This window comes from Bombina bombina, chromosome 4 (assembly GCF_027579735.1).
Source record: "Bombina bombina isolate aBomBom1 chromosome 4, aBomBom1.pri, whole genome shotgun sequence".
In the NCBI taxonomy this organism is placed as follows: domain Eukaryota; kingdom Metazoa; phylum Chordata; class Amphibia; order Anura; family Bombinatoridae; genus Bombina; species Bombina bombina.
The window spans coordinates 116,011,861-116,028,265 of record NC_069502.1 but is presented as its reverse complement, the minus strand read 5'-3'; the positions used below and the strand labels follow the sequence as shown (position 1 = coordinate 116,028,265).

General features: G+C 37.7%; 1 protein-coding gene across 3 annotated transcripts in view; it reads left to right on the top strand.

Moving 5' to 3' along the window:
- The window catches only part of PLA2G7 (phospholipase A2 group VII), a 62,234-nt gene that overhangs the window by 28,666 nt on the left and 17,163 nt on the right, over positions 1 to 16,405 (top strand). For all 3 annotated transcript variants that reach the window (XM_053709606.1, XM_053709607.1, XM_053709605.1), the window contains 5 exons: positions 1,052 to 1,213; positions 8,993 to 9,143; positions 9,350 to 9,443; positions 10,451 to 10,519; positions 12,727 to 12,874. In XM_053709606.1, the coding sequence (XP_053565581.1) occupies positions 1,115 to 1,213; positions 8,993 to 9,143; positions 9,350 to 9,443; positions 10,451 to 10,519; positions 12,727 to 12,874 (561 nt within the window). In that variant the 5' untranslated portion in view covers positions 1,052 to 1,114. The remainder of the gene's footprint in view (positions 1 to 1,051; positions 1,214 to 8,992; positions 9,144 to 9,349; positions 9,444 to 10,450; positions 10,520 to 12,726; positions 12,875 to 16,405) is intronic.

Sequence of the window (16,405 nt, the reverse complement as noted above, 5' to 3'; positions counted from 1 at the left end):
AAACTAACATTGCCCTGGCTTATATTATTAGTGAATATTAACCAGGGCAACATTAGTTTATTAGTTAATATAAGCCAGGGCAGCGTTAGTTTATCAGTGAATATTAGCCAGGGCAATGTTAGTTTATTAGTGAATATAAGCCAGGGCAATGTTTATTAGTGAATATTAGCCTAGTGAATATAAGCCCAGGCAGCGTTAGTGTATTAGTGAAAATAAGGCAGGGCAATGTTAGTTTATTAGTGAATATTAGCCAAGTAACAATCATAGCTTTTAATGTTCCAGACCCCTGTTTATAAAAGCTTATAGTTTTCTAGTGTTCAGTCTAAATGTTATAATAAAATAATTATGTAGACATCAACGCTTTTCATTAAAAAAACAGTGTGGGTTATTATGTCACATTTTTAGTTTTGCACCATTTAAAATCTTACTAATAAAATGCCAACATTAAAAATGTGGTCAGTAAAGGCTGGTAGTGTTAGCTTAGACTTTACATTAACCTATGGGGTCCCAGAAGGAGATTCCCTTTCTAAATAAGAATAATTAGATGCTTATGTGGTCAGTAAATACTGGTAGTGTTAGCTTAGACTTTGCATTAACCGATGGGGTCCCAGAAGGAGATCCCCTTTCTAAATAAGAATAATTAGATGCTTATGTGGTCAGTAAATACTGGTAGTGTTAGCTTAGACTTTGCATTAACCGATGGGGTCCCAGAAGGAGATCCCCTTTCTAAATAAGAATAATTAGATGCTTATGTGGTCAGTAAATACTGGTACTGTTAGACTAGGTGCCTTTTACATATGTATTATGCTGCTGAACTGCTGCTTACAATACTTTGCATTTTGTCCCTGATATTTAGCAGTAAATAAACCTGTTAATCTTCACCTGTTTTATGTCTATGTCTATGCATAGAAATGGAAGCTTTGCTCTTTGATACAAAGACCTGGAAATACCTGTAAGGGCTTCTATGTTGTGTCTCTGCCATACTTTGCTTTCTGTGTTAAACGTTAGAAACTTGCTGCTAACATCCAATAATAACTAATGTGTCTTTCAGGTACAGGATAAGGTCTACTCTGTAATACACTTTGTAGGTGTAAATGGTAAAGTGCCCAAGCCAATGGGGAGTAATAGCAGTGTCCAGTTCTCTGGAATTCCTCCTGGGAAAGGAATGTACCTTGTGGGCTGTACAGACCTCATGACCGATCACACTATTCAGGTATATATTGTGTCATTTCTAATGCTGTTACTGATAATCCTCATTGTATTTTAGTGTACGCACGCAATGCTTCATCACCTACAGTGCAGAAACGGAAGATAAAACCACCCAGCACCTACAGGGAAATAAATCAGATAGATCATGTCATTTTAAACAACTTTCTAATTTACTTCTAAAATCAATTTGTCTTTATTCGCTTTGTATCTTTTGTTGAAAAGCAGGGATTTATGCTTTGAAGCCAGACAATTTCTGGAGCACTAAATGGCAGCAGTGTTGCAAGAATGTTATCCATTTGCAAGAGCACTGTATTTTTAAATGAATTATTGATTTGTTCTTTTCTCCACTTTTTTGTCTCACATATCCGTTAACCAGAGCTCTATCCTGATGCACGATAAATCCAATAGCGCTCAAGCAAACTTGTTTACTTCCAAATTTGAATACGCACGCTACTACCAACGCGGTCAACCCCTTAATGCTCGAGCACAAGAGTTAGCAGCCACTTATAATCTAGCCCTTGATAAGTAATAGCTGCTTACGCTAATACTCATCATTCTGTAATTCAGCAAGTGTGCGGTTCCACCGCCATCTACTGGCCATTCTCTAAATAGCATCCTTTGCTTTATTTTAGTGGAAATGCTTGCAGAGAGGCATCTCAGAACAGACATCAATAAAATAGCAAACACAAATCGATCACAATGTAACATCTTATTATTACTTGTCACACAAAAACTAGAAAATGATAAGTATTTAAAGGGATACTGATGACCAATTATTTTTTCATGATTCAGATAGAGCATGTAATTTTAAGCAAGTTCTAATTTACTTCGATTATCAATTTTTATTTGTTCTCTTGGTATCTTTATTTGAAAAAGCAGGAATGTAAGCATAGGAGCCAGCCCATTTTTGGTTCAGCACATGGATAGCGCTTGCTGATTGGTGGCTACATGTAAAGGGACATGAAACCCAAATTTTTTTTTTCTTTCATGATTTAGAAAGATCATGCAATTTTAAACAACTTTCTAATTTACTTCTATCATCTAATTTTCTTCATTTTCGTGATATCCTTTGCTGAAAAGCATATCTAGATAGGCTCAGCAGCTGCTTATAGGTGACTACACATAGATGCTTCATGTGATTGGCTCACCCATGTGCATTGCTATTTTTTTCAACAAGGGATTCTAAAGAATAAAGCAAATTAGATAATAGAAGTGAATTGGAATATTGTTTAAAATTATATTCTCTATCTGAATCATGACATTTCTTTCATATTAGCAAGAGTCCATGAGCTAGTGACGTATGGGATATACAATCCTACCAGGAGGGGCAAAGTTTCCCAAACCTTAAAAATGACTATAAATACACCCCTCACCACACCCACAAATCAGTTTAACAAATAGCCAAGAAGTGGGGTGATAAGAAAAAAGTGCGAAAGCATAAAAAATAAGGAATTGGAATAATTGTGCTTTATACAAAAAAATCATAACCACCACAAAAAAGGGTGGGCCTCATGGACTCTTGCTAATATGAAAGAAATGAATTTATCAGGTAAGTTCTTACATAAATTATGTTTTCTTTCATGTAATTAGCAAGAGTCCATGAGCTAGTAACGTATGGGATAATGAATACCCAAGATGTGGATCTTCCACGCAAGAGTCACTAGAGAGGGAGGGATAAAATAAAGACAGCCAATTCCACTGAAAAATAATCCACACCCAAAAAGTCTTAATCTTATAATAAAAAAAAAACTGAAATTATAAGCAGAAGAATCAAACTGAAACAGCTGCCTGAAGTACTTTTCTACCAAAGACTGCTTCTGAAGAAGAAAACACATTAAAACAGTAGAATTTAGTAAATGTATGCAAAGAAGACCAAGTTGCTGCTTTGCAAATCTGATCAACCGAAGCTTCATTCCTAAATGCCCAGGAAGTAGAGACTGACCTAGTCGAATGAGCTGTAATCCTTTGAGGCGGAGTTCTACCTGACTCAACATAAGCATGATGAATCAAAGACTTTAACCACGATGCCAAAGAAATGGCAGAAGCCTTCTGACCTTTCCTAGAACCAGAAAAGATAACAAACAGACTAGAAGTCTTTCGGAAATCTTTAGTAGCTTCAACATAATATTTCAAAGCTCTAACTACATCCAAAGAATGAAACGATCTTTCCTTAGAGTTCTTAGGATTAGGACACAATGAAGGAACTACAATTTCTCTACTAATGTTGTTAGAATTCACAACCTTAGGTAAAAATTTAAATGAAGTTCGCAAAACCGCCTTATCCTGATGAAAAATCAGAAAAGGAGACTCACAAGAAAGAGCAGATAATTCAGAAACTCTTCTAGCAGAAGAGATGGCCAAAAGAAACAAAACTTTCCAAGAAAGTAATTTAATATCCAGCGAATGCATAGGTTCAAACGGAGGAGCTTGAAGAGCCCCCAGAACCAAATTCAAACTCCAAGGAGGAGAGATTGACTTAATGACAGGTTTTATACGAACCAAAGTCTGTACAAAACAATGAATATCAGGAAGATTAGCAATCTTTCTGTGAAAAAGAACAGAAAGAGCAGAGATTTGTCCTTTCAAGGAACTTGCAGACAAACCTTTATCCAAACCATCCTGAAGAAACTGTAAAATTCTAGGAATTCTAAAAGAATGCCAGGAAAAATGATGAGAAGAACACCAAGAAATGTAAGTCTTCCAGACTCGATAATATATCTTCCTAGATACAGATTTACGAGCCTGTAACATAGTATTAATTACAGAGTCAGAGAAACCTCTATGACTGAGAATCAAGCGTTCAATCTCCATACCTTCAAATTTAAGGATTTGAGATTCTGATGGAAAAAAGGACCTTGCGATAGAAGGTCTGGTCTTAACGGAAGAGTCCACGGTTGGCAAGTAGCCATCCGGACAAGATCCGCATACCAAAACCTGTGAGGCCATGCTGGAGCCACCAGCAGAACAGACGAACGCTCCTTTAGAATCTTGGAAATCACTTTTGGAAGAAGAACTAGAGGCGGAAAGATATAGGCAGGATGATACTTCCAAGGAAGTGACAATGCATCCACTGCTTCCGCCTGAGGATCCCTGGATCTGGACAGATACCTGGGAAGCTTCTTGTTTATATGAGAAGCCATCAGATCTATTTCTGGAAGTCCCCACATTTGAACAATCTGAAGAAATACCTCTGGGTGAAGAGACCACTCGCCCGGATGTAACGTCTGGCGACTGAGATAATCCGCTTCCCAATTGTCTATACCTGGGATATGAACCGCAGAAATTAGACAGGAGCTGGATTCCGCCCAAACAAGTATTCGAGATACTTCTTTCATAGCCAGAGGACTGTGAGTCCCTTCTTGATGATTGACATATGCCACGGTTGTGACATTATCCGTCTGAAAACAAATGAATGACTCTCTCTTTAGAAGAGGCCACGACTGAAGAGCTCTGAAAATCGCACGGAGTTCCAACATGTTGATTGGTAATCTCGCCTCCTGAGATTCCCAAACCCCTTGTGCTGTCAGAGACCCCCATACAGCTCCCCAACCTGTCAGACTTGCATCTGTTGAGATCACAGTCCAGGTCGGAAGAACAAAAGAAGCCCCCTGAACTAAACGATGGTGGTCTGTCCACCACGTCAGAGAGTGTCGTACAATCGGTTTTAAAGATATTAATTGCGATATCTTTGTATAATCCCTGCACCACTGGTTCAGCATACAGAGCTGAAGAGGTCGCATGTGAAAACGAGCAAAGGGGATCGCGTCCGATGCAGCAGTCATAAGACCTAGAATTTCCATGCATAAGGCTACCGAAGGGAATGATTGAGACTGAAGGTTTCGACAAGCTGAAACCAATTTCAGACGTCTTTTGTCCGTCAGCGACAGAGTCATGGACACTGAATCTATCTGGAAACCTAAAAAGATTACCCTTGTCTGAGGAATCAACGAACTCTTTGGTAAATTGATCCTCCAACCATGTTCTCGAAGAAACGATACAAGTTGATTCGTATGAGATTCTGCTAAAAGTGAAGACTGAGCAAGTACCAAGATATCGTCCAAATAAGGAAATACCACAATACCCTGTTCTCTGATTACAGATAGAAGGGCACCGAGAACCTTTGTAAAAATCCTTGGAGCTGTTGCTAGGCCAAACGGCAGAGCCACAAACTGGTAATGCTTGTCTAGGAAAGAGAATCTCAGAAACTGATAGTGATCTAGATGAATCGGAATATGCAGATATGCATCTTGTAAATCTATTGTGGACATATAATGCCCTTGCTGAACAAAAGGCAGAATAGTCCTTATAGTTACCATTTTGAATGTTGGTATCCTTACATAACGATTCAATATTTTTAAATCCAGAACTGGTCTGAAGGAATTCTCCTTCTTTGGTACAATGAAGAGATTTGAATAAAACCCCAGCCCCTGTTTCAGAACTGGAACTGGCACAATTACTCCAGCCAACTCTAGATCTGAAACACATTTCAGAAATGCTTGAGCCTTCACTGGATTTATTGGGACACGGGAAAGAAAAAATCTTCTTGCAGGAGGCCTTATCTTGAAGCCTATTCTGTACCCTTGAGAAACAATGTTCTGAATCCAAAGATTGTGAATCGAATTGATCCAAATTTCTTTGAAAAAACTTAATCTGCCCCCTAACAGCTGGGCTGGAATGAGGGCCACACCTTCATGTGGACTTGGGAGCTGGCTTTGGCTTTCTAAAGGGCTTGGATTTATTCCAGACTGGAGATGGTTTCCAAACTGATACTGTTCCTGTAGGGGAAGGATCAGGCATTCGTTCCTTATTATGACAAAAGGAACGAAAACGATTAGCGGACCTAAATTTACCTGTAGATTTTTTATCCTGTGGTAAAAAAGTTCCTTTCCCCCCAATAACAGTTGAAATAATAGAATCCAACTGAGAACCAAACAATTTATTACCCTGGAAAGAAAGGGAAAGCAAAGTTGACTTAGAAGACATATCAGCATTCCAAGTTTTAAGCCATAAAGCTCTTCTAGCTAAAATAGCTAAAGACATATACCTGACATCAACCCTAATGATATCAAAGATGGCATCACAAATAAAGTTATTAGCATGTTGAAGAAGATTAACAATGCTATGAGTATTATAATCTGTTACTTGTTGTGCTAAAGCTTCTAACCAGAAAGTTGAAGCTGCAGCAACATCCGCCAAAGATATAGCAGGTCTAAGAAGATTACCTGAACATAAGTAAGCTTTTCTTAGAAAGGATTCAATTTTCCTATCTAAAGGATCCTTAAAGGAAGTACTATCTGCCGTAGGAATAGTAGTACGTTTAGCAAGAGTAGAGATAGCCCCATCAACCTTAGGGATTTTGTCCCAAAACTCTAATCTGTCAGATGGCACAGGATATAATTGCTTAAACCGTTTAGAAGGAGTAAATGAATTACCCAAATTATTCCATTCCCTGGAGATTACTTCAGAAATAGCATCAGGGATGGGAAAAACCTCGAATAACTACAGGGGGTTTAAAAACCGTATTCAAACGTTTAGATTTAGTATCAAGAGGACCAGACTCCTCTATTTCTAATGCAATTAAGACTTCTTTAAGTAAAGAATGAATAAATTCCATTTTAAATAAATAAGAAGATTTATCAGTATCAATCTCTGAAACAGAACCCTCTGAACCAGAACAATCAGTATCAGAAACAGAATCAGAATGATGATGTTCGTTTAAAAAGTAATCTGAAACATGAGAAGTTTTAAAAGACCTTTTACGTTTACTGGAAGGAGGAATAACAGACATAGCCTTCTTAATAGATTTAGAAACAAAATCTCTTATGTTAACAGGAACACCCTGAATATTAGATGTTGATGGAACAGCAACAGGTAATGGAACATTACTAAAGGAAATATTATCTGCATTAGAAAGTTTGTCATGACATTCATCACAAACAACAGCCGGAGAAACAGCTATCACAAGTTTACAACAAATACACTTAACTTTGGTAGATCCAGCATCAGGCAGCAATTTTCCAGAAGTAGCTTCTGATTCAAGGTCAATCTGAGACATCTTGCAATATGTAATAGAAAAAACAACATATAAAGCAAAATTATCAAATTCCTTATATGACAGTTTCAGGAATGGGAAAAAATGCCAATGAACAAGCTTCTAGCAACTAGAAGCAAATAAACAATGAGACTTAAATAATGTGGAGACAATAATGACGCCAATATTTTTTAGCGCCAAAAAAGACGCCCACATTATTTGGCGCCTAAATGCTTTTGGCGCCAAAAATGACGCCACATCCGGTAACGCCGACATTTTTGGCGCAAAAACGTCAAAAAAATGACGCAACTTCCGGCGACAAGTATGACGCCGGAAATGACACCGAAAATTTTTGCGCCAAGAATGACGCAATAAAATGAAGCATTTTCAGCCCCCGCGAGCCTAACAGCCCACAGGAAAAAAGTCAAATTTTAAGGTAAGAAAAAAATTGGTTTATTCATATGCATTATCCCAAATATGAAACTGACTGTCTGAAATAAGGAACGTTGAACATCCTGAATCAAGGCAAATAAATGTTTAAACACATATATTTAGAACTTTATAAAAAAGTGCCCAACCATAGCTTAGAGTGTCACAAAATAAGACTTACTTACCCCAGGACACTCATCTACATGTAGTAGAAAGCTAAACCAGTACTGAAACGAGAATCAGTAGAGGTAATGGTATATATAGGAGTATATCGTCGATCTGAAAAGGGAGGTAAGAGATGAATCTCTACGACCGATAACAGAGAACCTATGAAATAGACCCCGTAGAAGGAGATCATTGAATTCAAATAGGCAATACTCTCTTCACATAACACAAAAAACCCAGCACTCACTATCAGATTCACAGCAATGTTTAAAAGCAAAACTGGGGGAAGTCAGTTACATTTGGCGCCAAAGGATCAAGCCCAGGGCCACGACAAGGTCTCCCCCTTCCTGGGACCCTAACCAGCACCCACACAATGCATACTTCCAAACAAACCAACTGGGAACCTCCCAGGGTGACACAGGCTTTTGTAACCTCCCCTATGTAAATACAAAACACAGGAATGGACCGCACTCACAGACTGGACTGGGTACACATCCTAAGCCACTGTTAACTCCACAGCCCTGAACACTGACAGACAGCTGCAAAGTTCCCAGCAACCCAGGCAGTTAACCCCCGAGCAACCTGGGTGTCAGGTCCGCAGGGGAGCATTACAAACATTAACACAAAACACACCCAGGTTGCTCGGGGTTAACTGCCTGGGTTGCTGGGAACTTCGCAGCTGTCTGTCAGTGTTCAGGGCTGTGGAGTTAACAGTGGCTTAGGATGTGTACCCAGTCCAGTCTGTGAGTGCGGTCCATTCCTGTGTTTAATACTCTCTTCACATCCCTCTGACATTCACTGCACACTGAGAGGAAAACCGGGCTCCAGCCTGCTGCAAAGCGCATATCAACGTAGAATCTAGCACAAACTTACTTCACCACCTCCATGGGAGGCAAAGTTTGTAAAACTGATTTGTGGGTGTGGTGGGGGGTGTATTTATAGGCATTTTTGAGGTTTGGGAAACTTTGCCCCTCCTGGTAGGAATGTATATCCCATACGTCACTAGCTCATGGACTCTTGTTAATTACATGAAAGAAATATAGCTTCACAGTTCAACTACTCACAAGAATTGGAAAGTGCAAATTCATAACCAGAGTTGTGCATGATTTGTGCAGTGCACATGACTAACAAACACATTTGCATGTTTTATCCCCCCAGGGAAGCTTTTTCCGTCTGTATTATCCTTGCTCAGATAGTGGAGAATACGAAGACGCTACATGGATTCCAAAACGAAAATATTTCTTGGGTCTTGCTGACACCCTCAGACTCAACCGGACCCTGATTGATTTTATATTCAGTTACTTCTTTGGTAAATTTCTAAATATTTGTACCTTTCACCATTTTGGGATTTTCTGTTTTTTTTTTTTACTGTATAAAATATATTACTTAAACATTGCATATTAACAAAATCAAAACGCAGCTTTACTTTAAAAGCCTGATTTGAAAAGATGACATTTCTCTTGGTTTTAGTGAAATTTGTGCTTTAAAGTGTTTTCATTTTTTTTTTATATTTAGGTTCTGTGAAATGTCCTGCAAAATGGAATGCACCATTCAAACAAGGCGAAAAATACCCACTAATTATTTTCTCTCATGGCCTTGGAGCATTCAGGTAATAATGATCGCCTCCATTATACAAATATCTCTACTGCCTTATAAGAGGATATATATGTTTAAAGGGACAGTCTACACCAGAATTTTTATTGTTTGAAAAGATAGATAATCCCTTTATTACCCATTCCCCAATTTTGCATAACCAACACAGTTATATTAATATAGTTTTTACCTCTGTGATTACTTTGTATCTAAGCCTCTGCAGACTGCCCCCTTATTTCAGTTCTTTTGGCAGACAGAAGCATTTGAGCCAATCCGTGTTGATTCCTAGGTAACTCCACAGGCGTGAGCACAATGTTACCTATATGGCACACATGAACTAACGTCATCTAGTTGTGAAAATGTCAAAATGCATTCAGATAAGAGGCGGTCTCCAAGGGCTCAGAAATTAGCATATAAGCCTACCTAGGTTTAGCTTTCAACTAAGCATACCATGTGAACAAAGCAAAATTGATGATAAATGTAAATTGGAAAGTTGTTTAAATTACATGCCCTATCTGAATCATGAAAGTTTATTTTTGACTAGACTGTCCCTTTTAAAGGAACATAAGAAAATGCTTTAATGTGTTAGAGATTTGTATTAGTACACTATAGCTTGCATATAACTGTTTAACCCTTGAGTGGTTAAACACATAGTTAAAGTTGGATCAAGTGCAGCAATGCACTACTGAGATGTGACTGAAGACATCTGGAGAGCCAATGATAAAAGGCAATTGTGTGTAGCCACAAATCAACAGCTGTAAATAGTGCATTACTGCTCCTGAGATTACATAGATATGATTTTAACAAAATATACCTCGAGAACAAAGGACAGATAGATAGATATCAGAGTAAATTGAAAAGTTTCTATCTGAACCATGAAAGTTGAATTATGATGCTCATGTTCCTTTATTAAGTCATTACAGTATATATGTGTGTGTGTGTATATATATATATATATATCACACACAGTGTCACACACACTGCATTGGCAAATGCTCATTGTCACTGTGCTGTTCCCAACAGGACCTTGTATTCTGCTATTTGCATTGAGCTGGCTTCACAAGGATTTGTAGTTGCTGCAGTTGAACACAGGTAAGAATCGTGCACTTGTATCTATATATCTCTTTATACCTACAGTGTATATCTGTGCTGATAAATAAAGATGCAGGAATGCAAGAAAAGTATTCACCTTTTTAATTCTTATTAATGAATACAGAGCAGCACAATATATAATACTATTTAATTATTTAAAAGCAAAAACTGGGGGAGGATATAATTGTATATTATACAATGTCTACAAGAATATCACTTGTGTATATAGATGTTTATTTACTTTTATATATTACAGCTTCAAACTTATCACTTTCTTCTTATGAACCCACAGAGCTAGGCCAGGTACTTCCCCAGATATAACAAGCTTAGCGCTATCAGCACATAATTGTAACATTTTTCTATTTGTCACTTTCTTGGATCTGCCTCTGTACATTATCAAAATATGCCGCAGTTCTTTTTCTATTTTTTTTGTTTAATCATTTTTATTGAGGTTGTTAGAAATGACAACATTAAGCAAACAGTTTACAGGAATGCAATATAGTTAGTCAACTATTAATATGTTATGACCGCAAAATATAGGGATATGACGACAAAGGGTCACTCGTGGGCCCAATTACATATAATTTACCCATAGAGGAAATCTAAAGATATAGACGGTCACTTTTGGACTTTGAAATGACATAGTACTGAATAGTGTATGATATAAAAAGCATGTGCTAATTATATAGTAATAATTGAAAAACATAGAATTTATGTGGTTATAACAATTAAACACTTGAATATAAAACTGGCAAGACATAATTTATGCTATAACCACCTGATGCACCTTGACTTGACGTTAGTAGAATGCCAACATATAAATCTATCTTTGGACTAGCTGAACAGATTTACACAAAGTAACACTAGCCACAGTCATTATCCGACCCCAATTTTGATAGTTGTCTATTCATCCGGAAGTTCAAGTTGGTAGCTTGTACAGGGGCTGGTGAGCTTATGTATAATCAATGACAGGTCCCACAACTTCAGTAGAAAGAACAGCGCTTACAGTTCGGTATCTCACGTCCCTTGTGGAACTTAAAGAACTTACAGGTTTTAGAATATGTTTTGTTGAAATATTAGCCTCTGTAGTTAGGTTCATTGTTCTCCAGCCGCCCCCCCCCCCCCCCCCCCCGGAAGACTGGCCGCATCGCACCGGAAAACAGCCACAGACACACGGTCCTCTAGCCTCATGTTGCACAGACTGTTGCGGTTTTCATTGTTTACTTGCTGTGGGGCTCCAGGAATCTCATCACGTATCTTCACCAATGGCTCTAGCCAACTCAAGGTCACTCTTTGCTGTCTCAGTGAGCCTTGTACTGCTTCCCTGCTAACTGTAGGCATTTTCTCTCTATGTAGTAGGAAAGGACTACTGCCCATAGTTCGGCAAAGTGCAGTAAGGTCGGCAAACCCGCTGGCCATCTTAGATTCTAAGTTCTCAAGTAGGGTCTGCAGTGTTAAATGTAAATTCTCCATAGTGAGTTATATATAGTAGAGACACAGTCCCAGTGTGACTGTTATCCCTAGATTACCGGGGGGGGGGGGGGGGGTCACTTAAGGCCTCGACGATCTGGTCCAGAGCCCCAGGATCATGTATACAGCAAAGTAAGGTTTACTTTTGATCTCTTGAGAGCAAAACACTTTATCTCATTAATTTTTCGCATAATTGCTATCTGGTAAATCCACTGATTTATGCAGGCTCCAAAGTTCACCAGGACCTTCTGAAAGTGTGGCTTTATGCCGCCATTGCCTGGACACGCCCCCCCCCCCCCCCCCATTTTGATTTATTTTAACTGTACATGTGCAAGAAGATGCTCTAATATGTTAGATCATTTTATTCTTACACTCTATATATGGTTAATTTTGCTTAGCCAAAGTGCTACCGCAAGCTTGCAGTAGCAATAACCAGCCACTTGTAATGGCTGGTTATTTAACAAGCTCCCGTAAACAGGCAAATTTGCCCCTTTACGTGCGCACATAAAAATAGCGCTCCACTCGTAATCTAGCTCTATATTGGGTACTTGGGCAGACAAGCAAAATTTTATAACCTTGAACCACAATTAACACGCTCCAAGTTTTATTATTACTTAATGGGAACCAGTAGATTATATCATGATATGACATTTGTCTACCTTAGAAAATGACAAATGTTTTTTTTGTGTGAATTTCTAATTAGTTTTCAGGACAATAATTCACTTATTTCCTTCCAGAGATCAGTCTGCATCAGCAACCTATTATTTTAGGGAGAAATCGCCACCTCACCGTTGTGATGACGGTAGTGAAGCTTTGGAGGAGGTGTGGCTGTACAACAGGATTCTAAAACCTGGTGAACAGGAATTTCCGATCCGCCGTGAGCAGGTATTAAATGAGAAATTGTATAGACATACAGCAAATAACCACAGCATTATAAATGTGACAAATAAAGGGTTGAAATCTCTTTAATACGGTGCGTTAGTCTGAAAGTTTATTAAAGTGGTTTGTTATATCAGTGTAGTAATCTATACTATGTGCTTATACAGAAAAGTGTCTTAATTAGCAAATCTTGTATAAATAGCTGGTTCCCCTAATCAGCTAACAGAGTCACTTTAAAAACAAAACCCTCAAACCAAGGTTCCACTAAAAAAGTTAAAGGACCATTAAGCTTAGTAGAACAACACATGCATTAAAAAGACAATGCAATAATACTTAGGCCCTGATATTAAAAACCTCTCTGCTCAGGTGAGATAGTCTAAAATGATCTTCCAGCGCTGTGAGATCCCTAGTGAAATTTTCAAAAAGCAAATTTTGCTTTACTTCTCCAAAGGGCCTTCCCTGCATTTCTGTATGTGAAGGAGAGACACGCCAGAGTAATATAGCACTGCATGACATGACAGTTCTGCTGAATTTACATTTTGTGCTTTCTATTTTTATCACTTTACACTTCAGATTACATTTTATTATATTTAAACTTTGCACTTTCTACATTGTATTTTATTTTGTATACAGCATTGTATTTTGGATTGTGATTTTACAAATTCTGATGATGCCTTCACAATTGCTGTGTAACTTTAACAGGCTCCTACTTTATATATTTATGTGTATCTTTATTAGATCACACCTTTCATGTCTTATTTAAATTAAAATTCAAACACTGCCAGTCTTAGTTTCCCAGAGAACGCCATTACTTTCTATGGGCCAGATAATCAAACATTCTCTAGTTTGGAGAGAGATTATAGAGCAGACTTCACAGGGGCAGAACTCACTGAATTTTCTAAGAAAAGGGGATGAACCAGGAAATCCCGGAGAGATGAAGCTCTCTGGGATACAAAATCTCACGAGAGAGAGAAGGTAACTGGAGGACCCCTGTGGCTGATATAAAAGCTCTGTTTACATTAATTCATTAGTTTAAGTAAACTGAAATGTTTTCACTACAGTTTGCTTTTGTCTATATTTTAGTATATATTACTTTTCTGTTACTTAAAATAAGTGTATTGTGAATTTTGAGCAAACTTCACCTGCATACAGCTGGTGAGACAAATCAGTGAGACCAGCTTGTTTAAAATGCTTACAAAATTTCACAAGAATGGTGAAAGAGCTTCAGGCATACCATAGGAATTCCCCTGTTCATTTCAGGGAACTACCCTGTCCCTCCCACTTTCTGAAACTGTAATGTAATTTGTAAAAAATACACAGAAATATACAAATTATGATCATAAGTTAGTAACACAGAAACTTTCAAAACATAATCTGAATGTGTAAAATCACTGCTAGATAAAATGTTAAATGTATTAACATATAAATGAGACAATGCTTAAATGCAATAATACTGAAATGACTCAATCTGACATGTACAGTAATATAAAATACAAAGCACAAAGTGTAAGTGTAACAAAACTCTCATATCATGCAGTGCTATATTGCACTGGGCTTGTCTCTGCTTCACATACATAAATGAGAGATCTCTCGCAGTGCTGGAGAGTTCCGCCCTTTTTCTTTTGACTTCAGCCTTTGTGAAGTCTAAACTACAGTTTCTATCCAAGCTGGAGAATCTTTGAATATCATTTGAAGACCTCACAGCAACAAGCAGTCCTACAGGCTCTCTGCATGTACTAGCCCACCAATCCTCCCTCCACCTCCCACCCTGGTGTTTACCTTAATATATAAACACCTAACAGCAATTAGGTGCAGCTGTCACTAATGATCCAGGATAGAGATACTACTTCACACTCACAGTCTCTGAACTGACACTTTATCATATTCTGTTACACTTTTCCAACCCTCATTTACTCACCACACATTTCACTCACTCTCAGTTTACCCTGCCTTATATAAGACATATTTCCCTTCTCTCTTACCTTCTATCTCCATTCCCTCTCCTTTAGATTGTAAGCTTGAGAGCCTCTCTACCTGTAGGCTACTTTGTATTTTAAGTGAAGCACTACTGATTGTGCTCAAGGGTAGGGCATTCCTCTCCCTTTTGTATAACTCAATTATTGCACCTACAACTGTAATGTACCCCAATATTGTACTTGTTTGTTTGTGTGTTTAATGCATCCCTGTAATGTTCCATTATTTCTTGTATAGCGCTGCGTAATCTGCTAGCGCTTTAGAAATACCTGATAATAATAATAATATCACGGCCTTAGCCTGAATTTCAATTGAGCTGTAGGGTTTTCTTCTGAAACATTTCAGTACATTTTTCCTTCCCCCTGTGTCATGCGGTAGCTATTACCCAATCACAAAATGCATACATGTATAGACTGAATTCTTGCACATGCTCAGTAGGAGCTGGTGCCTCAGAAAGAGTGCATATTAAAAGGTTGTGCACATTTTGATAATGGAGGTGAATTTTTAAAAAAATTTGTATGCTGTATCTAAATCATGAAAGTTTAATTCTGACTTTAGTTTTTGGACCAGATTAAATACTTTCTGATGATATAGAATTATTTATTAATAAACTATGAAATAAAAAGATAAATAGTAAAATTATACGTGTGTTATGTAGATTTTTGATAGCTTTACAGCAGTCATATACAGTTCTCTGCAACTCCCAAGCAGTACTTTAACCCTCTGCGAGTTACTCCCTGGGAGCCGCAGAGAACTGCTGGCCCCAAGCTGCAACAGTCACATGAATAGCGTCGCTAGTGTTAAAATCAACTAAACAGAGCATGTCTATTTTGTTTTCTCTTAAATGGCTTTTTAACGCTTTTAAAAGGGTTTAACGCACACTAAAATAAAGGAATTTGTTTACAAATAAAATAAAACTAAATTTAACATTTTATTTTTACACCAGAATTCCCCTTTAACTAAGATTCTGCATATTTTATTTAACTGAAACTTATTTTGCTAATGTATGCCATATAGAAAAACCTTTGACTATATTTTTTTCACACAGCTATGAGTAAGCGCACGTTTAAAGAGACGATCTAGTAAAAATTAAACTTTAATGATTCAGATAGGGCATGCAATTTTCCACTTTTTCTACTTTTATTATAAAATTTGCTTTGTTCTCTTGGTATTCTTTGTTGAAGGCTAAACCTATGTAGGCTTGTATGCTAATTTCTAAGCCCTTAAAGGCCTCCTCTTATCTCAGTGCATTTTATTAGCTTTTTCACAGCTAGACAGAGCATGTGTACCATATAGATAGCATTGTGCTCACTCCCGTGGAGTTATTTATGAGTCAGCACTGGTTGGCTAAAATGCAAGTCTGTCAAAAGAACTGAAAGAAGGGGGCAGTCTGCAGAGGCTTAGATACAAGGTAATCACAGAGGTAAAAAATATAATAATATAAATGTGCTGGTTATGCAACACTGGTGAATGGGTAATAAAGGGATTATCTATCTTTTTATACAATACAAATTTCCCAGTAGACTGTCCCATTAAATCTACAACTAGCTTTATGTTGCTTTC